Source organism: Mustela lutreola, chromosome 3, assembly GCF_030435805.1.
Source record: "Mustela lutreola isolate mMusLut2 chromosome 3, mMusLut2.pri, whole genome shotgun sequence".
In the NCBI taxonomy this organism is placed as follows: domain Eukaryota; kingdom Metazoa; phylum Chordata; class Mammalia; order Carnivora; family Mustelidae; genus Mustela; species Mustela lutreola.
Window position 1 is genome coordinate 80,046,566 of NC_081292.1, and position 23,465 is coordinate 80,070,030.

The 23,465-nt window shown below is 34.8% G+C and overlaps 1 protein-coding gene across 4 annotated transcripts in view; it reads left to right on the forward strand.

Annotated features, from left to right (window-relative positions):
* The window catches only part of RB1CC1 (RB1 inducible coiled-coil 1), a 100,826-nt gene that overhangs the window by 7,695 nt on the left and 69,666 nt on the right, over positions 1-23,465 (forward strand). For 3 of the 4 annotated variants that reach the window (XM_059166457.1, XM_059166460.1, XM_059166461.1), the window contains exons 2-6: positions 14,734-14,848; positions 16,019-16,128; positions 17,512-17,638; positions 17,808-17,978; positions 22,191-22,393. In XM_059166457.1, coding sequence (XP_059022440.1) covers positions 16,058-16,128; positions 17,512-17,638; positions 17,808-17,978; positions 22,191-22,393 — 572 coding nt within the window. In that variant the 5' untranslated portion in view covers positions 14,734-14,848; positions 16,019-16,057. The remainder of the gene's footprint in view (positions 1-14,733; positions 14,849-16,018; positions 16,129-17,511; positions 17,639-17,807; positions 17,979-22,190; positions 22,394-23,465) is intronic. The other variant, XM_059166459.1, reaches the window with a different exon arrangement.

The following is a 23,465-nucleotide window of genomic DNA, read 5'->3' on the forward strand; positions in this document are numbered from 1 at the left end:
CCTGGGATAGAGTTCCGCATCGGGATCCTTGCTCCGCAGGGAGCCTGCTTCTCCCTCTGACTCTGCCTTCCACTCTGTCTGCCTGTGCTCGCTCTCGCTCGCTCTCTCTCTGACAAATAAATAAATAAAATCTTTAAAAAAAAAAAAAAAGATTGATGTTAAATTGTTCATAATTCCTGTTAGTTAACCTAGTGTTATTAGTTTCAGATGTACAGTATAGTGATTCAGTGATTCCAGGTATCGTGCAGTGCTCATCGTGATACGTGTACTCCCTAATCCCCATCACCCATTTAACCCATCTCCCTAACTCCCTTCCCTCTGATGACCATCGGTTCTTTAGTTAATCCATTTTTTGTTTTTCTTCTCTTTTCCCCCCCTCTATCTTCTTTTTTCTTATTTTCTTCTTTTTTTTTTTTTTCCTTAAATTCCACGTGTGAGTGAAATCATATGGTATTTGTGTCCTTCTGTGACACTCTCTAGCTCCATCCATGTCATTGCAAATGGCAAGATTTCATTCTTTTTCATAGCTGAATAATAATCTTGGGTGGCGTGTGTGTGTGTGTCTGTGTGTGTCTGTGTCAGTCTGTCTGTGTATACCACATCTTTATCCTTTCATCAATTGATAGACATGTGGGCTCCTTCCATAATTTGGCTATTGTAAATAATGCTGTTGTAAACATGGGGTGCATGCATCCCTTTGAATTAGTGTTTTTATATTTTGGGGGTAAATACCCAGTAGTGCAATTGCTGAATCATAGTTCTGTTTTTAACTTTTTGAGGAACCTCCATGCTGTTTTCCATAGTGGCTGCTTCAGTTTACATTCCCCCAGACAAGTGCAGGAGTGTTCTTTTGTTTCTACATCCTGTTCAACTCTTGTTACTTGTGTTTTTGATTTTAGCCATTCTGACAGGTGGGAGATATTATCTCATTGTACTTTTGATTTGCATTTCTCTGATGGTAAGTGATATGAACATCTTTTCATGTGTCAGTTGGCCATCTGTATGTCTTATTTGGAGAAATGTCTGTTCATGTCTTCTGCCTGTTTTTTATCTTTATTTATTTGTTTTTTGGGAGTTGAGTTTTGTAAGTTCTTTATATATTTTGGATATTAACCCTTTATCATATATGTCATTTGCAGATACCTTCCATTCCCTAGTTGCCTTTTAGTTTTGTTGATTGTCTCCTTCACAGTACAGAAGTTTTTATTTTGATGGAGTCCCAATAGTTTACTTTTGCTTTTGTTTCCTTTGCTTCAGGAGACATAGCTGGAAAATGTAGTCCAGACTTTTTTAATGCTTGTATATACATGTACTCCTCACCATTAGTTAATAAAATAACAATAAAATCCACAAACAGAATCACATATACTGTAACTTGTTTTTCTTACTGAATAATAAATATATCACTAATCACTAATAATATAATCACTAATAATAATCACTAAAATGTATCGAGCTAATATTTTTAAATATCTAAATAATGTCATATAGCTGTACCATCATTTACTTGACCAATAATGATTGGCAGTTTTCTGATTTTTCATTGTTAAAAATAATTCATTGGATATATGCCTTTGTATACTTGTCTGTTTATTTGCTTCCAATATATTTTCAAAGATATAATTGTTGGTTTGTACATTTTAATTTGCACAGTTTAAATTTTGATACATACTACCAGATTAAATCTCTTTATAAGTTGTACAGATTTCTATTTTTTTTTTTTTAAAGATTTCCTTTATTTATTTGTCAGAGAAAGGGAGAGCATAAGCGAGGCGGGGGGGCGAGGAGTAGCAGGCAGAGACAGAGGGAGAAGCAGGCTCCCTGTTGAGCAAGGAACCTGATGCAGGACTCAATCCCAGGACCCCAGAATCGTGACCTGAGCCAAAGGCAGATGCTTAACAGACTGAGCCACCCAGGCTTCCCTGGATTTCTGTTCTTGTTAAGACTGCCAGTGTGCTTGTTGTGAGGTAACAGGAATCAACACTGTTCATTTCATTCATTATAGAAGTAACCTAAAGGGTAAAAACTGATGGCATTTCTGATAAAGTTTATTTTTCTGTATGCTATAGATAGCCATTTGTCATAGTACTGTTGCTTGAACCATTTATCCTTTCCCCTAATTTGAAATTCTATTATTATTTTTTATCTGCACGTGTATATATGAAGATCTATTTGTATTGGTTTTGTTCCACAAGTTATCTATCAAATGGGCCAGAATCCCAGTTTTAGTAACTGGTTAGACTATGTCTGACATGTTTCGATAAATGTTCTCTCCTGTAATGTCTGTTTCACTCCCCAAATATACATGTATGTGTATTTATAAGTATTTATAATGGCCACTTATTACTGGCTTAATGGACAGAAACTAGAGACATTTTTAGGCAAAGGACCACATAATAATTTTAAGAGAATGTGTCATTATTGAGTTACTAACCTGTTGCTTTTAATTTTAAATTGGGCTAGCTTGTGTCATACTATTCATTTTATAAAAATGACTTTTATGTATAAAATGAGCATTATGGCAAATTTTAGAAAATCTTGACTATTTGGTGAAAAGTAATACCATGTATGTACTTAATGTACTAAGGCTGAAATTTTGTCATAAAGTTAATTTCTAATTCAGCAGTAGTTGACTTATATGATGGCACTTTACCATTGCATGTGAAAATTTAGTTCTAGATCATTTAGATGCAGTCCACTTAGAAATTTGATAGATTTTATGGAAGTTAAGGGAAAATGTGCTTAATTAGCAATCCCAACTTCCTAAGTTGATGAAAGGGTTAGCTCTTTTTAATGTTTATTTTTTCAAGGAAATTTGTGTTTTGCTAAGCTTATCCTCTTAAATTTTAGCAAATGTAATTGAGGAGGTTAAACCAGGAACTCCATTTTACGTAACCTTTTTTTGGTATTTTTTTGAAACAACACCTCCTTTTTGTGAACTTTTGCCCGTTCCTTCTCGATACAACTTTTGTATACCTCTATAATATGTATTGCATTGTAGTGGCATATTCATTTTATGTGACTAAGTTCCTTGAAAGGAGATAGCATATACTTTATATATATTTTTTAATCTTTAGAAACTCGCACATTAAATAAGTTAGAACGAGTTTAACGTCTGAGATTTTATAAAAACCTGGAGGAATTAACCCGTCTGCCCTTTCAATTTTTAGGTGAGGAAATGAGATTTGGTGAAATTAGGCTCTCAGGGTCACAAAAGTAAAGAATGTGGATCTAGGAGTAAAACCTATATCTGTTTTACTTCTGTTCTATTATTTTTTCAGGACAGATTCTCTTCATTTTCAGGATGACCAAATGTGTGTGTGGTTACTATTACTAATGCCCCTTTTTTTGCTTAATGTTTTAACAATTACATAGCAAGGAGTGAATTCAGCTTTGTTGAATATATGAATTGTACATTTTTTTTAGATTTTTTTAACTATTTATTTGACACAGAGAGATCACAAGTAGGCAGAGAGGCAGGCAGAGAGAGAGGGAAGCAGGCTCCTTGCTGAGCAGAGAGCCCCTTGTGGGGCTCGATCCCAGGATCCTGAGATCATGACCTGAGCCGAAGGCAGAGGCTTTAACCCACTGAGCCACCCAGGCGCCCCTAAATTATACATTCTTATAAATAAAGTACTCCTGTGGATTCTCTTTGAGCCACTTTGTATTTCTGATTTCTCTGTTGTGGTCTTCCTCTAGTCCTTCTCCATAGCGTTGGCCTCATTTATTAACTGTCTAATGTCTTGGTAATAGGTGTAGAAGACACTGTGATGTCTTGAAGAAAGGTATAAGGCATGGCCAAGTTTTCTCTAGCTGTTTACAATACAGTTTGGGGGATGTCAGGCATTTGGCACATGGGGAAAAATGTAGAGCAAGACATTTATTTACTTATGTTCTGGATATAGACACTAATATTTAATTAGCTGAAATTTGAAGTTGAGGGCCGTAAGTGCTTAAGGAAGGTTGTTAACAGCCAGTAGGTTGATGAAGACTTTACAACAGGATGTTTGTGAGTGACATCATGGTCACAAAATGGAGGCAGTGTTGTGACATGAGTAAAGACACTAAAGACCAAGGCTTATTCATCTTATATCAGGAGGTCATTTTAAATGATATGGAGCTTCATTAATGAGATGCAGAAAGGCAATATTGGATTGTTTACTCCAAGGAATTTATAGAAGTAAATCTTATAAAGTGCTTTTAGTTGGGGTGAGAAGTAAAGTGACATTAAAATAAGACCTCAGATTTTTTAGTTGGTGGTGTCTTACAGGGTTGAATTGAAATGAAACCCACTGGGTAGAAGGAGCTCAGTTAGGTTATTGTCAGAGCTTGGGTATGCAGTAGTAAGCACTGAATTAGATAGCTTAATTGGGAATAAGTGGTAAAGAGGAATATAGAGATGAAAGAGTACTTATTCACATATGACATGGTAAATTTGATTACCATTGGTGAACCCAAAAAGGTCAGTAGGAGAAATATCTTGGAGATGTTTAAAGTAGAGATGATTATTGCATTTTTGCTTTTCTGTTTTTTAATTAAAGAGCCTTGGAATACCTTGGTTCTAAGTAAATTACCAATAGTTAGATAGTTGGATGAGATCTCTCTCAATTAACTATTTGAACTGTTTTATTATTTACTTACTGCAAGTAGTTTTTTTTTTTTTAAGGTTTTTTTATTTGACAGACAGAGACCACAAGTAGGCAGACAGGCAGGCGGGGGTGGGGTGGGGAGCAGGCTTCCTGCTGAGCAGAGAGCCTGATGTGGGGCTCAATGTGGGGCTAGATCCCAAGACCCTGGGATCATGACCTGAGCTGAAGGCAGAGGCTTTAACCCACTGAGCCACCTAGCCGCCCCTGCAAGTAGTATTCTAAGAGTACTTTTGCTTGTGAGAGTCTATTCTCTCAGTAGATGTTCTTGAATAGTTTCTGTTGTGTAGCAAGAGTTACTGCCTGTTCCTAAGTAACATTTTGGAGTTTTATAATGTGCAGTTGGCTTTGTGCTAAATATTAAACTCTTTGCATAGTTAGTTGTTTTCCAAAAAGCTTTAGGAGACAGGTATTGCTAACATTCCCATTTTACACATTAGCAAACAGAAATCTAGATGTGTAGTGATGAGAAGGTTTTTTTAACTCCACAAGTTTTTAGTTGATAATAAAGTCAGGTGACTCCTGGATTGTCTGGAGAACATATAATTCAATAAAATTTTATAACTGATTTAGATTACACAAAATAAGTCTTTATAGAAGTTTTGTATTTCTCTTAAGAGAATTTAAAATATTATGAACATGTTTATTTTGTTACCCATTTAGAGCATTTAATGATTTTTATAATTTTTATTAATTTTTATAAACCATACTTTACAGGTAGAATCTGAATCAGAACTTTTGCTTACACAAAAATTCATGTCCATCACCCTATGTGTCCAGTATGTGAAATATAGAAAAAAAATTAAATGTAGATAGAAATCTTTCTTGACCGAAACAAATCTTGCTGTGAAACTGTGATGTGATCACTTAGAAATTAGTAACCCAGAGTTGAAGTAACAGCTAAAGACAGAGTAGATTTTTAGAAAAGATTCTAGTGACTTAGGAGCTAAGGTACAGAAGAAAGAATTTAAGGTCAGGCAAGCTTATGAGGAGATTTAGATGATGGGAAATATGGTGATCTATATGATATCCCTTTGTATCGAGCAAGACAGAGTGCTCATGTAAGAGTAGTGGAACTTCAGGACATTTACTATTTCTTTCATATCTGGTTTTTTGAATTTTTAGTTACATTTTGTTAACCTCATAATATTGTACAGCCCTTCAAGACAGAGATTGAATTTTGCCTGTTTCCTTAAATAGATGGCTTGAGCCCTGTACATAAACTTTCTCTAACAGAATCTTGACTAGGCAGGCACTTTGGGTATCCTCAAAATCAGATTTCTTCTCCTGGCAATAATAGTCCAGGAAAACTCTTAACTTGAAAGTAAATTTTATTTTTCATGTCTGTGGTGATTTTTGCTGAAAAATTAAAGGCTGACGGTATAGTTTGAGAGTAAGAAAGCGCTGCATATCTTTTATATTGTATATAGATTTAGATTAGGTGTTGGTGTGACATGAGAGTTGGATTTGTATCTTTCTATATATATGTGCTTACTTAGAGGAAGTTGTGATTTTCATTGTATTTGCAATTATTGTCCACAAAGCCCCTAAATATTATACATTATTTGTATATTTTTGTTTAAAGATTTTTATTTATTTGACAGAGAGAGATGCAGTGAGAGAGGAAACACAAGCAGGGGGAGTAGGAGAGGGAGAAGCAGACCTCCAGCTGAGCAGGGAGCCCACCCAAATGTGATGTGGGGCTCAGTCCCAGGACCCTGGGATAATGACCTGAGCCGAAGGTAGACACTTAAGACTGAGCCACCCAGGTGCCCTCATTATTCGTATATTCTCTTGTTCGTGGACGTGCTGCAAGTAAGATATGCTGAGATTTGCTGTATGCTGGGTCCAGACTTACTTACAAGTTCACAGTTCTCTTTGAGAAATTAGGAAAAAGAAATTCTCTTAGCAGCACAGTGAGAAGCTGCCTTGAGAAAGTATTTCAAAAACTTGCTATTAATGTGAGAAAATATGACCACTAGGTGTGGGAGGAAATTAAAAAAAATTTTGTCCAGTACGAATAGCAGAAAGTGTGGGACACATAATTTCTAACATGCATGGCACCCTATATAGGCATTATCAGGAGTTAGTTTTCAGCACAGACAAGGTTCTTTACAGCAGGGTTTTATAGAATGGACTTGCTTTTGAGAATAACTCCTAGCTTTGCTCAAAAAAGCAAAAACAGAAACATAACCAAAATACAGAAAACCAGGTTATTGAGCCAAGTTTTTTTAGTATACTATTTTTCTTCTCTTGTAGGGGTGAGGAACCTCTGAAAGTGTTCTGTAAGTTTTATTTTGTTCTTGTATTTTTATATTTACATTTCGTGGAAGTTAACACCAATAGGCAATGGAATATTGAGCCACATGTAACTATCATTTTGTATCAGTTATCTCATGGCCTAATCTTGTTTCAGTTATATGCCATGATATTCCCCCCACAGCTCCTGCTGCTACTTCCCCTTCTTTTGCAACTGTAGTCTTATAAATTTAAAGAACAGATACACCCACAATAGCCCAGCAAGGAAAATGTTTTCTTTACTTTTCTCAACTCATTCAGCCTATAAATAGCAGAGTACGAATTTAAACCAGGGCGCCCCTGGGTGGCTCAGTAGGTTAAGCAGCTCCCTTCAGCCCAGTTCATGATCCCAGGATCCTGGGATGGAGCCCTGTGTCAGGCTCCCTGCTCAGGGGGAAGTTTGCTTGTCCCTTCCCCCTTCCCACTCTACCTTGCTCACAGGCACTCTCTTCTCAAACATAAATAATAAATCTTAAAAAAAAAAAAAAAAAGAATTTAAACCAGGTCTATTAAGCTCTTCCTATATAAAAGTCAGTTGTTTTTCCCTCACTTTAGGTCAGATTATAACCAAGAAACAGCAAATGGTTTTAGCAGATTATTTACTCTATCTAGTTTACTAGATTATTTATTTAGCAATAAATTGCCAGCAGATATTCTGGCAGCAAATTGTTTTACTAGATTACTAATTCCAGTACTAGAAGTTTCTTTTTTTTAAATTTTATTTATTTATTTGACAGACGGAGATCACAAGTAGGCAGAGAAGAAGGCTGAGTAGAGAGCCTGATGCAGGGCTCGATCCCAAGACCCTGGGATCATGACCTGAGCTGAAGGCAGAGGCTTTCACCCACTGAGCCACCCAGGTGCCCCTACTAGAAGTATTTTTAACACTATTCAGAAGTAGTGAATTATTTTGTATATACTTCAACTGTAGTTCAGATTTTTTCTATAAGAAATTTTTCCTCTAAGAAGCTTACCTGAGTCTTTGGTGTCTGGAGTTTTTATTGAGGTCCTATTATCTTTACATGGTAGCTAACCTTTAGTCTCTAGCTCTTCTGGAGGTTCTACTATGTCTTTTAGTCTCCATTTCTTCTGGAGATGGGAACTGGTACTGTGTATCCCAAAGCCCCCATCATAAATCATATTGTTATACTATTCTAAAGCCCCCAAACAGATATATTCTTGTCAAATAGGACATCCTAGAGACCTCAGGTTCCCCTCCTCATAGCCAAGGATAAAGTCCAGACTTCTCTTTGGATAAGATTAATTCTTTACTATACAAGGAAGATGAGTACTTATTGCTCTAGGATTGTCACTGCCTTTATTTCACTGGGGGTGTGAAATATGTGTTTTATGCAAAGAGAACAATTTTTGTTTCAACTCACATCTCTAAAGTCCTTTTTTTTGCTTTATTGTATTCTTTTCTCTTAGATTGAAAGTCTAGGACTCTTAGACTGAAACTCTTGCTCATTTAATAGGTGAAAATTCTGTCTTTTTCAGATTTGTATTTCTTTGATTACTGAAGAGGTTTATTTTCCTCATTGGTTAACTATTTGGATTACTTTCTCATGCACTGTTGTGGGTTTTTGTGATTTTCTTACTAATTTATAGGATTTTTTTTTTTTAAAGCTGTTTACCCTTAATCTCTGTTGTAACAGTGTCCCACTTACCAGTTTTGGGGAGAAAGTCAGATCCCATCTTTTGATACTTGGATTAAATGATGAAACAGATAATGGAAAGGCAGCACTGGGAGTAGAATGGGTTTCATCAGCTTTCTTGTTCACTTAGAACAGTGTCTAAACAGCCCAGGGGCTACAGAGCAAAGGCCACTTTGAGTATTTCACTCAGGCATGTTTTCTTGGCTACCATAGGTAAGTTCTTCAGTGTACATTTCTCTAGGTTTAAAGTTTTCAGAGAATCCCCATGCACAGATGATCCACAGCATGAAAGAATTTCCAGTCTTGCCACATACAAGGAACTATGTTATCTGTGTTCCCAAGGGAATCTTACTCTCCCATAACCTAGGATCACATCAGTTCTTGGAGGGCAACTTATTTTTCATTTGAAAACCTTACCATGTCAAATTTGGAAGTGTTCTGCCATCCCACCCCCTTACTTACTTTTAGAATTTTTTTTATATTGCATTCAAGAAAATGAAAAGAGAGAATTGGTGGGGGAAACAAGTATTAGAACTTACACAGGAACAGTAAAATGGCAAGTCATGGAATGTATTCACTACATGTGTTTAGTAGTACATGTTCATATTCTTTAGTAGTAGTTCATGTTCTTTCCTTGTTGGACTTCTTTCCTTCTTGACCCAGCCATAGATTTGAACTCTGGTTGTTTTTGCTATATGACTTGGAGAGATTATTGAAGTATTTTATTTTAGAACCATAGTTTTATCACTTGATTTAGAGATAATAGCCTTTCTCACAGTAGAAATTGTGAAGATATGTAGCTGGTATGGCTTTTATTTCATGTTAATAATCAGTGGTTATTGTTAAGTCAACAATATCAATATCTTTAAAGAATAAAACATAGAAAAATGCAAGCATATATTTTAGAATTACTTTTAATTACAAATAATTGCATTTTTAGAGCTACTGTTTTGAAAGTAGATATCACAGAGTTTGTGTATAGATTACCCAGATGTACTCTTCATGAGACTCAGCAGTTTTATCACACTGTTTGTTTTATTATCCAAAACTAAACACACACACACACACACACACACACACACACACCACCTAGGGCATACTAGATTCTCAGGTGAAATTTTATTGAATGAATGTTGTAAACTGAGATGTATTCAAACTCTTGGATCTCATATGTACTAACCTTCTACCTTTAGACAAGTTGAGTGATCTCTGAATCTTTTCCCTAAACCCCAAAAAGAAATTAATAATATGGTTATCTTACATGTTATGAAAAATAAGGGAACTATTGCATATAATATTACTGAGCATAATCACCGATATATAATGAATTATTCAGTAAGGGTCACTGATGATTATTTTATGTTGTATACTTAGGACAGGTGAAATAAATGAGTGTTTTATGGCTGTGGAAACCATACCCTGTGTTGTTTTGTTTGTTTTTGTTTTGTTTTTATTTTGTTTTGCTATTCCCTTTCATTTTTTACTTTATGTTTCTGGTTTTGTTTTTCAATTTCAATTTCAGTGTACTTAACATAGAGTATTCTGTTAGTTTTAAGTGCTACTCAACAATTCAGCACTTTACTCAGTGCTTATCATGGTAAGTGTACTCTTTAATCCCCTTCACCTGTTTCACCCATCTCCTCCTATACCTCCCCTCTTGTAACCATTGGTTTTTTTCTTTGTAATTAGGAGTCTGTTTCTTGGTTTGTCTCTTTCTTCATTCACTTGTTTTGTTTCTTAAATTCCATACATGAGGGAGATCATATGTATTTGTCTTTCTCTGATTTATTTCTCTTAGCTTTATACTCTCTAGATCTATCCATGTTGTTGCAAATGGTAACATTTCATTCTTTTTTATGGCTGAGTAATTTTGTGTGTGTGTGTGTGTGTGTGTGTATACGTGTGTATACACCTCACATCTTTATCCCTTCATCTGTCAATGGACACTTATATTGCTTCCATATCTTGGCTATTGTAACTAATGCTGCAGTAAACACAGGGTTGCATTTATCTTTTTGAATTATCATATTTTCATATTTTGTAAGTGCCCAATAGTGGAATTACTGGATCATATGGTAATTTTTATTTTTAATTTTTTGAGGAACCTCCATGCTGTTTTCCACAGTGGCTTCGCTAGTTTGCATTCCCACCAACTGTGCATAGGGATTCCTTTTTCTCAGCATCTTTGCCAACACTTACTGTTTCTTGTGTTCTTTATGTATTTGGATAGTAATCATTTATCAGAAGTATCATTTTCAAATATCTTCTCCTATCCCATAGGTTGTCTTTTTTACTTTTGTTGATTTCTTCCTTCACTGTGCAGAAGCTTCTTACTTTGAATAGTTTATTTTTGCTTTTGTTTGCCTTGTCTCAGGAGACATACCTAGGAAAAAAGTTGCTATAGCAGATATCAAAGAAATTACTGCCTGTGCTCTTTTCTAGGATTTTTACAGTTTGGTGTTTCACATTTATGTCTTAATCCATTTGAGTTTGTTTTTTGTGTATGGTGTAGGAAAGTGGTCCAAGTTCATTCTTTTCTGTGTAGCTGTCCAATTTTCCCAGCAGCATTTGTTGAAAAGACTTTTTCCCATTGCATATTCTTGCCTCTTTTGTTGAAGATTAATTGGTCATATAATCATGGGCTTATTTATGAGCTCTCTGTTCTGTTGATCTGTGTGTCTAGTTTTATGCCAGTACCATACTATTTTGATTACTACAGCTTTGTAGTATATCTTGAAATCTCGGATTGTGATGCCTCCATTTTGTTCTTTTTCAAGATTACTTGAAGTTCAGGGTCTCTTGTGATTCCATACAAATTTTAGGATTACCATTAAGCTTTATTTATTTAGTCAAATAAATAAATAAAGAGCACCCGGGCCAGTGAGACCCATGGGACAATGATTCATTTTACTAGTTAGATTTTTCTCTTATGCTGTTCTAGCATAGGTCCTGGGTGGTAGATGACAATTAATGAGGACATAGAGAGTTAAGATTCAGAGGGATGCTTCTGGTTAAAGTTGCCAATGCGATGGCTTCACACAATGGATAATGGATGAATGTGGGATGTTACATCAGGGTAGGTCCGGAGGTGCTTCTCTAAATGATACTGCCATAATGTCACTCGGGAACTTTTAGAAATGAGCTAAATTAAAAAAAAGAAAAAGAAAGAAATGATCTAAATGACAGGCAATATCAAGTGTGCCTGTATAGTGTGCCTATATAATGCCTACATAGTAGAGTCAAACTAACCTAGGTTCTAGAGCCACAGCAATAAAAAGTGTCCTTGAGATTGTTTTACATTATTCATGAATTATACATATAGACTAATTTTCAAATAAGCTTTTTTCGTGTAGCTGTTTTCGTAAGCATTGTTAATTATTGAGCTGTTTCTTAGGGTGAACACCAGCTAAAGAGATTAGTGTTTGTTTAAAGGCACATAGTAGCTGCTGCATTTATCAGTTTCCCTCATTTACTGTAAGTATTATGGAACAGGGAAATGGCACTGAGTCCATCTTTATAATGATTTCTGAAGCTTCTGATGGATTATTGTATTGAGAACAGTATTGTACCTAGATCATGAAAAGAAAAAGATGGATGAAGTTTTAGATTGAAGGAAATCAAATAGATGTTAAATTTAAAATATTATCAAATATTATCCTGAATTGGATCATAAATCTGAATATTATCAATGAATTGGGTCCTTCGAGGGAGAAAAACTGTCAAGAGTATTATTGGGGCAGTAATTTGAGTACAGATGGTGGATTAGGTGATAATATGGATCTAGGTTAAATTTGATGAGTCGATAAATGTACTTTGGTCATGTATGAGAAAAATTCTTCCTGTTACTCACATTCTGAAGTGTTTATGGATAATGAGACATTCTGTCTGCAGATTACTCACAGATAGTTCAGAAAAAATGTATCCTGTGTGTACAGTGTATATGTATATAGAGAGAGAAAAAGAAAGGAGCAGGCATGGAGCACAGTGTACATAGTTGGTAACACTAGGTAAAACGTGCCAGGGAGGGTTTTTTTGTTTTGTTTTTGTTTGGTTGTTTGTTTGTTTTACTATTTCTGAGCTTTTTTCTAAGTGTGAAGTTACCCTAAAACAGAAAGTGTAAATAATATTTAAGAGGAAAGAAAAGTAAAACTTAGAATACAGTTGTGATTACTCTAAGGGTTTTATATTTAGGCTCACAAATGTTATATCTTCTTGTATTGCTTTACCCCCCTTACAGAACAGTCTTAGTCTCATTTGTGTGACCTATTTAAATGTAATCTACGTAGAGGCCTTCTTTGCTCCCCCAAATCTAAAATAGGTTTTTAGGTCCTTGCCACCCCATTCCTCTTACATTGCATTTATTGTAACTTATACCATGTTTGTTTTCTTTTTGTTTAATTTCTTTTTCTACTTCAGGGCTGTGATCTCCATAAGGACAAAGATCATGTCTGTTTTGTTCACAAAATATAGTCCTGACACACAAGCCCAATAAGTGTTCTATTTGAATGAATGAATGAATTAATGAATCATCTCTGCTACCAATATTCCTTCTTTTTTAGTCACCATACTTATAGCTACCTAATCCTTTAGAAAACAAAAGAACTCCTTTAACTTGTAAGATAAAATATACTTTTGAATTTGAGTGTGGTGTTGAGGTCCGTCCTACCCAAATACTGGAGAGTTGGCAGAGGAAAAAGCCCAAGAAGGGGTGCTAGGGTTGTTTATTGAATTTTTTTTTTTTAAGATTTTATTTATTTATTTGACAGACAGACAGAGAGAGAGAGAGATCACAAGTAAGCAGAGAGGCCAGCAGAGAGAGAAGGGGAAGCAGGCTCCCTGTTGAGCAGAGAGCACGATGCAAGCCTTGATCCCAGGACCCTGGGATCGTTACCTAAGCAGAAGGCAGAGGCTGAACCCACTGAGCCACCCAGGCGCCCTGTTTATTGAATTCTTATTCCCTGCAGAGCATGAGGCTAATATTTTTTTTTCTTTTTTTTTTTCATACTTTTTCTCCCTTACTTCTCATAATACCCCTGCAATGTGGGGTACTATATTATCTTTTGCTGAATAAGAAATGTTTTAGTTCACATTTTCTGGGCATAGGTTGGCTGGGTCATCTGCCTCAAGGTCTCTCAGAAGATTGCAGTGAAGGTGTTTGGTGGAGCTGAGGTCTTGTCTGAGGCTCAACCAAGGAGTGATCTGCTTCCAAGCTCAGCAGTGGTTACCAGTTCTGTGCAGCTTGTCTGATTGAGACTCTCAGCTTCTTGCTGAGGCTAACTTCAATTTTTTGACTCATTGGGCCTCTCCATGGTAGCTTATTACTTCATCAGAGCTGGCAAGGGAAGGAGTCAGCTAGCATGGTGGATGTTATAATCTTGAGTAGCAATCATGTGACATTTCATTAACCTTACCATATTTCATTGGTTAGAAAAAGATCATGGGCCCTGCCCATACCCAGTAGGGGTGAGGATTTCATTGGAGTAAGGATACCCAGAGGTAGTAGGGCTGTTTTGCAGGCTGCCTGCTACAGGTACCATTTTTATTCATTTTACAAAACAAGAAATCAAGACAATTAAGTAAGTTGCCCAAGATAATGTACAAGAAATGGGGCCAGGATTAAACCCTGCCTCAGGGTTTAATGCTGCTAGGGCTAAAGCTGCCAGGCTCTTTTTTACCACTATATCTTAAGAACTGGGGACTCCTGGGTGGCTCAGTTCGTTAAGTGGCTGCCTTCGGCTCAGGTCATGATCCCAGTGTCCTGGGATCGAGTCCCATATCGGGCTCCTTGGTCTCTAGGGAGCCTGCTTCTCCCTCTGCCTGTGCTCACTCACTCTCTCGCTCGCTCTCTCTCTCTGACAAATAAATAAAATCTTAAAAAAAAATTAAAAAAAAAAGAACTAAGAAATGGCTGTAGAATTTGGCAGCTTTGGAGAGTTTTTTAGAGACTTTTATGTCTCTTAGTGGAGTGGTATGGATAAAAGTTATAATACTCTTATGGTTTCAGTGAATGTGCAGGTAGGAGGAGATATTGAGTAGAAATTATTTTCACAAGGGAGTTTTTAAATAAATAATCATACGTTGTCATATACTGAATTATTTCTCTTTATGATAATCCAGAAATTTTTCTTTTCCAGTTCACTGAGTTTAACCAGTAATGCCATTCAGTTGCCAATATCAAGCAAAGCAAACATAAGCCAGTTTTAATCTGCTTTTTAAGAAAAGTGGTAGTCCTTTTCACAGTGCCTGACAGTAAGTACAGTTCTAAGTTCATGAGTTTTTCATCTAATGCATTTTTTTAAAAACTGGTGTTGGAAACATTGATTTTAAGATGTTATTTATTTTTTTCCTTCTTTCCTGATAATTTTACTCTGAAGCTCATTGGAAAGAGCATAAGGAAAGATATATTCTAATATCTGTTAATTTATTGTCTTTCATCACTTTCATTAATTTGGGGGATTTTTACCTCTGATTGTAAAAAATAAAATGCTAGATTTTAAACCTGTCCCTTGTAGGTGGGGAAGTTTATGTTATTTCATTTTTTTTTTTTTTTTAAGATTTATTTACTTGAGAGAAAGAGAGAGGATACACATGGAAGGATGGAGAAGGGCAGAGGGAGTGAGGGAAAAAGAGAATCTCAAGCAGACTCCCTGATGGTGGGGCCCATCACAGGGCTTGATCTTACCACCTTTATATCATGACACCAGCCCAAACCACGAGTCAGATGCTCAAGTGACTGAACCACCCAGGTTCCCTGAAGAAGTTTATTTTATATATGAGATTTTGGCTTGGACAGCTAGTTAATAGCAGTTGTTTCAAATATCCTGATTTCTAGACCTGTGCACTTTCTACTGCTCAAGGAGATGATATAACCGTTAGGTCACAGTTTCTTATGGAGCATTTCTAACTCAGAGTGGAGGTGGAATTTAGATTAAGAGACAGCTGGTAGAAGGAATTGGAATTAACTCGTTTTCCCTAACTAGCAAGTAGTGGCTACTCTTATTTACTATCAGTAAGTCTAACCTCCAGACAATTTTTTATTGTTAAAAGGAAGCAGTCAGGGAAGAACTTTTTGAGTTAGGAAGATCTTTGATCAAATTTTTAATTTTAATTCTTAATGTAGAAGGGTACATGAGGACAGTGTGAAGTGTACACATAATTTTTGTTCTGATTGCTGGCCTCTTCCTTAAAACAAATATTTTTAATTAGAATATTTATGCTTTTCACTAATTTCATTACTGTTTATTTTTTAAGCAGCAAATTTACCAAATTGTCCAGTTAGCCATCTTAGACACCAAAAACTATTTTTTAGTTATTTATGTGGCACAGAAATAACATGTTTTATGTGAGGGTATCTGTGTTTGTAGTTATGTTTATGTAACTGACCATTTTTCTTGTCTGTTTTTTTAATAACCGGATCAGAGTGTGAGGTATAAGCTCACAGAATCCAGAGAAATCATCATGAAGTTATATGTATTTCTGGTTAACACTGGAACTACCCTGACATTTGACACTGAACTTACAGTGCAAACGTAAGTTGTATTTCGTTCAATTTCATCAATTCTGTATTTTGTGTAGGCAAAAAGTTACAAAGTAACCGATTTGCAGAAAACTCTTCCTTTTTAAAATAAGAAAATAAGAGTAGTAATATCTTGGGGGGTGGGTATTACAGAGGGCACGGATTGCATGGAGTGCTGGGTGTGGTGCAAAAATAATGAATACTGTTAAGCTACAAATAAATTAAAAATAAATTTAAAGAAAAAGAGTAGTAATATCTTAAATCTTCTAGCATATTACTTACATAGTTGTTTTCTTTCACTAAAACACCGAAGTTCATAAAGTTGTGCTTTGTCTGTTTTTGTGAATATATTATTCACAATGAACAAACTTACCTGCAAACAAACTTATTTCAAATTAAAACTGTCAAATAGAAGAAGTTTTCATACCTGATTGCCTTTCTAAGTTTCCCAGGACATTGCTAAGGAAATTATTGCTAACTATATAAAGTAACATGTGTCAGTCCTAGATGTTTTGGTGATTTGTTTTTATTCCCTTACATGAATAAAGTCAGTAATAGTTGTTTTGTTTGTTGATTCAAGAAGACAATCAGCTTAATATTTTTAACTAAGTTTGTAGGACTCATACTACCTAATAATTCTCCAGCTTTGTAGGAGATTCAAATATTTGACTAATGAATGTTGTTATATTTGTGAAATGTGGGGAGAAGTGTCAGGGAGGGAGGATATATTTTTAGGGCAAACAGCAAGGAAGGGAATAGTAACAACTATTCCTGTATACTTGTATTTTGGTAGTGGATCTGAGAGCAAAGACTTAATGCAATACAGAGTAAACAAATCTGACACTGGAAATATTATAAATAATTTGGAATTATAATCTTAGTTTTAAAAATAGAATTTGAAATTATATTCTTTTTTTAAAATTCTGCTTTTTATAAAATATAATTTTACCTGTGAAGGAATGATTTTCTGAAAGGTAAGAAAAGGAAGCAATTTTATGGTTTATACTTAATGTAGTTTGTGTAATGTGATGTGAGGATTTTAACAGACATCTGTGTTCTGAAGACTTTAACAGACCTGATGCAAATTCGAGCATATTCTTTTGCTATGTTTTTTATATAAAGATCACAGAAATAAATATGTCTACTTCCTGTATTTTATAGATTCACTTTTAGTTGTGCCACATGGGTGATTTATTCACCTAAGATCAGCCAGATGATTGTGGAATCTGATTCCAGAAACAAGTTTGTATTTTATGCTGTTGTTTTGGGGAAAATTTTTTAGAGTGAAATTAATATCTATCAAATATTTTTACATAGTGCTACTTTGATGGTAAAAAGTTTGTCATTGGAAAGTATGTATAAATAATTTTTTGCCCTACCTCCATCTCTTTTAAAGTGTGGCAGATCTCAAGCATGCCATTCATAGCAAATACAAGATTGCTATTCAGCATCAGGTGCTGGTGGTCAATGGAGGAGAATGCATGGCTGCAGATCGAAGAGTGTGCACCTACAGTGCTGGGACGGTATGTGTCCATGAATGTTTTCGTACAAACGTGCTCCAGTTTCACATCACGTAGGGAATTGGGAACTCAACGTTCAAAAGTAAGGTTTATCGGCTTCATATATTGAGGGCAGTGTGCATGTTCAGTATAGCATTTTACTTTAGTTTCTTTTGCTTTTTTACTTCTGTAGGACACAAATCCAATTTTTCTTTTCAACAAAGAAATGATTTTATGTGATCGTCCACCTGCTATTCCAAAAACTACTTTTTCAACAGAAAATGACATGGAAATAAAAGTTGAAGAGTCTCTTATGATGCCTGCAGTTTTTCACACTGTTGCTTCAAGAACACAACTTGCAGTGGTAAGATAAAAATAATTGTTTTTTGAGATTATTATACTTATTTACATCTAGTATAATTTAAAATTAAAAATTGGTTACTTAACAAAATTATATCTTATTCATATACTTGGTAATATTTTCATGAAGTATTAGCCTGTTTTAGGCATCAGTGAACGTTATAACAAATTGATAGTTCCTAAAAGCATTCAAATCTAAATAGCACAGAGAACTAACGGATGGTTGCCAGAGCGATGGAAGTGGAGGGATAGTTGAAGAAGAGTGGGAGATATAGGCTTCCAGTTATGGAATGAATAAATGGGAATTAAAGGTACAGCATAAAGAATATAGTCAGTGATACTATAATAATACTGTATGCTGACAGATGGTCGCTACACTTGTTGTGTGTATAGCCTAGGTATAGAGTTGTTGTATCACAGTGTTGTACACCTGAAGCTAGCATTGTGTGTTAACTATACTCAAATAAGTAGCTAGCAAGATGGTCTGAATTACAGGGGAAGCATAAAAAAAAGATAAAAATAAAGTTTTGGGGGAATATTTTGCTGGCTGATATGTCTGGTTTTTAAATTTTCAGACTCATACATTGTTAGTCATTCTGCATTTGCAAGGAGTTATAAGATCTTAGAGTGGAAAAGCAGTTTTAAACATGATTTGTTCAACTTCTTTCCTAAATGATGGTATGCAGTTATTGACTTCTGAATATTGCTATAAACAATAAAGTTACCTGTGTTGGAGTAGACAGAAATAAAAGACTTAACTAACTCTTAAAAATGTGATTGTTTTTTCCATACCCATATTTAAGTCCTTGAGGAGAACAAATTATCTTTCCACCATACAAAAAATTTAAATGGTAGTGTTGATACTTGAAAAGTGGATGTTAAAGCATTAAACAGAACAAAGTGAAATTTATAATAAAAGATTTAATTTGTGAGAAAGAGAAGTCAGATCTGTATTTTTCTATCAAAACAGGATAAATGATAATAATTGCAGAACTTAATAAAACATAATGTTGAACACCAGTATTCATAGCAGAATTATTTCCAGTAGTCAAATGATAGAAACAACCCAAATGTCCATCAGTGGATAACTAGATAGATCAACAGAATGTGGTATATACATACATACAATGGGATATTATTTAACCTTGTCAAATTTAACCATATCAGAAGAAAGTTCTGATATGAACTACAATATGGATGAAACTTGAGGATAAATAAGCTAAGTGAAATAAGCCAAATGTAAAAGGACAGATATTGTGCAATCTCAGTTATATAAAGTACCTATAGGAGTCAGATTCATAGAGACAGAAAATAGAATAAGAGTTACCCAAGGCTGAGGGGTGAGGGGAAGGTTGAGTTAATTATCTATTAGGTACAGTTTCACTTTGGGATGATGAAAAATTTCTGAAGAAGGTTAGTGGTAATGGTTACCCGGCAATGTGAAAAACTTAGTGCTTCTGAACCATACACTTAAAATGGGTTAAAACATTAAGTTTCATGTGTATTTATCATAATTTTAAAATGGGAGATTTTTTAAAAATGGGAGGTTTTAATATGTCTCTTAAAATCAGAAAGCTCTTACGGGCCAGTGTTTAATATTTTGGATCCTGAAAATGGAGAATAACTCATTTTTTCTTACAGATAAAACCAAAATAAGAGTATCAAAAGAGTAATATATTAATAGCAAAAGGTATATTAAAGGAATGCAAGGGTCCTTCAGTATTTGGAAATTTAATGGTAATTAATTGCCTCAATCGGTAATACTATACTTTATAGGACAAAACATGGAGTCATATTAATATTATCCAGAAGAGGCGTATGTTAAAATTTAGCAGCTATTCCTCATAGTAAAATAGCTCTAGAAGGAAACAAAATAAATAAAATGTAGAATTGACCAAATATGAAAGCTAATCAGCTTTTAAATCAACAAATTATTAGAGCCATTTTTACATAAATCAGAATCAGTCTATTCAGTATTCTTTTGGAACTTCTGAAGAAATACACTAAAATAAGAAAATGAAAATGAAGTAAGTGGCAAAATTAATGGAAAAGAAGTGAAAAACATCCATTTTAGGCGATCTATGGTTGTATATTTAGAATATCAGAGGATTTAATAAAAATCTATCAGAAAGACTTTTGGTAAGGTGGCTGGGTATGTGATAAATGCATAAACATTCACATTTCTCAGTACTGGGCCCTGCTTTGGAATGCAAATGGAAATGTATTACAATCTAAGTAGCAACAAAAATTATAAAATTCTGTTAAAGAATATAAATTATAGGGGTACCTAGGTGTCTCAGTCAGTTAAGCATCTGCCTTTGGTTCAGGTCACGATCCCAGAGTCCTGGGATCAAGCCACACACCAGGCTCTCTGCTAAGCTGCTTCCCCTCTTCCTCTTCCACTCCCCTTGCTTGTGCTCTCTCGCTTTCTAGCAAATAGATAAATAAAATCTTAAAAAAAAGAAAAATACAAGTTATAGGCTAATGGAAAGACATATTTTTAAACTCTGAAAAACAGTATGGAGGTTCCTCAAAAAGTTAAAAATAGAGCTACCGTACAACCCAGCAATTGCACTACTAGGTATTCAAAGGATATAAACATAGTGATTCAAAGGAGCACATGTACCGTGCTGTTTATAGCAACATTATCAGCAATAGTCACATTATGGAAAGAGCCCAAGTGTCCATCAACAGATGAATGGATAAAAATGTGGTGTGTATATACAATGGAATATTACCCGGCTATCAAGAAGAACAAAATCTTGCCATTTGCAATGACATGGATGGAATTAGAGGGTATTATGCTAAGTGAAATAAGTCAGTCAGAGAAAGACAGTTATTATATGATTTCACTCGAAAGTGGAATTTAAGAAACAAAACAGGAATGTAGAGGAAGGGAGGGAAAAATAAAACAAAGGGTAATCAGAGGGGGAGACAAACCATAAGAAACTCTTAACTCTGGGAAATAAACAGAATTACTTACTGGAGGGGAAGAGGATGAGGGAAAGGATAATTGGGTGATTGGCATTAAGGAGGGCATTTGAAGTAATGTGCACTGGATGTTAGATGCAACTGGCGGATCACTAAATTCTATCTCTGAAATAAAAGAAGACTCTTTTTTCAAAGATTTTATTTAAGAGAGAAAGAAAGAGGCAGAGGTAGAGGGAGAAGGAGGGTGTACGCTGCTAGGGATCCTGATGCAGGACTTATCCCAGGATCCCAGAATCATGACCTGAGCTGAAGGCAGATGCTCAAACAACTGAGCCACCCAGGCACCCTAAAAAAAGACATTCTTAATATCATTCTTAGTATTCACAGTCATAATCTTAATATTATTCATTAGCGTAATGAATTGCATTTAAAGTTGCCATGGAAAGCACTGGTGTAGGGAGAAAAAAAAAGCATTTTTTGCTTTGGAGAGTGAGGAGGAGCTTTGATTTTTTTGTTTTGTTTTGTTTGTTTTAGATAAAATGTTTATGGGGAAGGATCAGTGTTCAGGAATAGTTACCAAAGTAAAGAGAAAGAAGAATGAGAGGTGGAGGGAACAATACATCTTCCTCAGATTTTAGAATGTACTCAAAAGCTGTGGTAACCAAAACAGTGAATATGTCAGATAGTGCATATTATAAGAAATTTGAATTAGAATTAGAGGCTCTATAATAGGAATTAGAGGCTCTATAATAATGGCAGGAGTATGGTCTTCGAGAGTCAAATTGTCAGAGTTTAAATTTGGTCACCTCAATTGTGGTGTGACCTTGGATTCAGATACCTTCATTAGTGAAATAATAGATTTTTGTTTAGTGAGATATATACATATTAGAAAATGTACAGATCATTGCACATTCATTTGTGCAAATTCAATCATTGTGCAAATTTCACAAAGTGAAATCTTAAAATATAATATCACCCCAGAAGCCCTACTTCATGCTTTCTCGCAGTCAGTACCCATCTTTCCTCTTCTGTAAAATAAACCAATATCCTGAATTTAAAACCATAAATTACTTTGCCTCTTTTAGAACTTTAAATCGATGGAATCATTGTTTTCTTTTGTGTCTCCCCTCTTTTATTTAACATTATGTTCCTGAGATTCTACATATAATTGCATGAATTGATGGTTTGTATGCATTGCTACACAGTATTCCATTGTGTGAATATACTACAGTTCATTTAATTGTTGAAAACATTACCTTCTTTTGGTGTGTTTCTTTGTTTTCAGGAAATGTATGAAGTTGCCAAGAAACTTTGCTCTTTCTGTGAAGGTCTGGTCCATGATGAACATCTTCAGCACCAAGGCTGGGCTGCAATTATGGCCAATCTGGAGGACTGTTCAAATTCTTACCAAAAGCTACTTTTCAAGTTTGAAAGTATTTATTCAAATTATCTGCAATCCATAGAAGACATCAAGTTAAAACTTACTCAGTATGTTTGCCATTAAAATGGGTAATAAGATGTTTGTTTGAAATACCTTTGCAATTTATCAGTTGTTTCAGTAATTGTGATTTCATTTCTAATAACTGTTTATTATAATTGTTCGTTTTTTGAGACATTTATGATGACTTTTATGGACTTTAAAATTGTGTTCAATTTTATTCACCTCCTATTTTATGGATCTCCCACGTTTCTTTTACTTACCTTGTTTTCTTTATGTAAAGCACTCAAAATACTTTAGAATGATTTACATACCTGAGTGTGTTTGTCTCCTTGCCCTGCTACCAATTTTACATTAAAGTAAAGGCAAAATATAAACATAACACATCTAGCAGAAATGGAAAAGTTTTCAAACATTCAGCAATCAAGGAAATTTTTATTTTCCTTTTTAAATATTGCCATGATGTAGGCTTGTTAAGATGGAAAGAAACCATTTAGATGGTTTTCTGGTTCTTTTCATATAAGCACATTTGATAGCCAGTGGTTGTTTTTGAAAAAGGCTATACTGAATGTAAAAATACAGCAATAATTCAGCATGAATATAGCCCTTTGTTGTCTGTGTGTATGCTTTCAATTTTTACATTCATTTTTTAGTTTCTACATTTTTTGTTACTTTGAATTGAATTGGAGGGAAGTAACATCTTTTTCAATTAAAATGAATATCATTAATTGAAATTTTTCTGTTTTGTGGTATGAATTAGAAGATTTTAGCCTTGCAAATGGGACTGATCTTGGGAAGGAAGGGAGTGATTACTTAAGACTAGAAAGAGTTTATACAACAGTCTTTTCAAGTAACTGTTGTTTGAGAAGTTCTTTTAGATATGTTAATTCCTCATAGAATCCTGAGTCATTTCACAAATGTTCTACAGAAATCAAATCATAGATAGTTCATCTTCCGCATGCCTTTTGACAACATAGATCTACCTGTCTATAGGGTGAAATGAATATGAGAGTTATGTTAATCTTTATTGGGATTATTAATTTTATCCTGTGCTTTCAACTTGTTTGGCTTTAAGTTATACTTTAAGGAACTGCTGTGGGTAAATCTTTTTTTTTTTTTTTA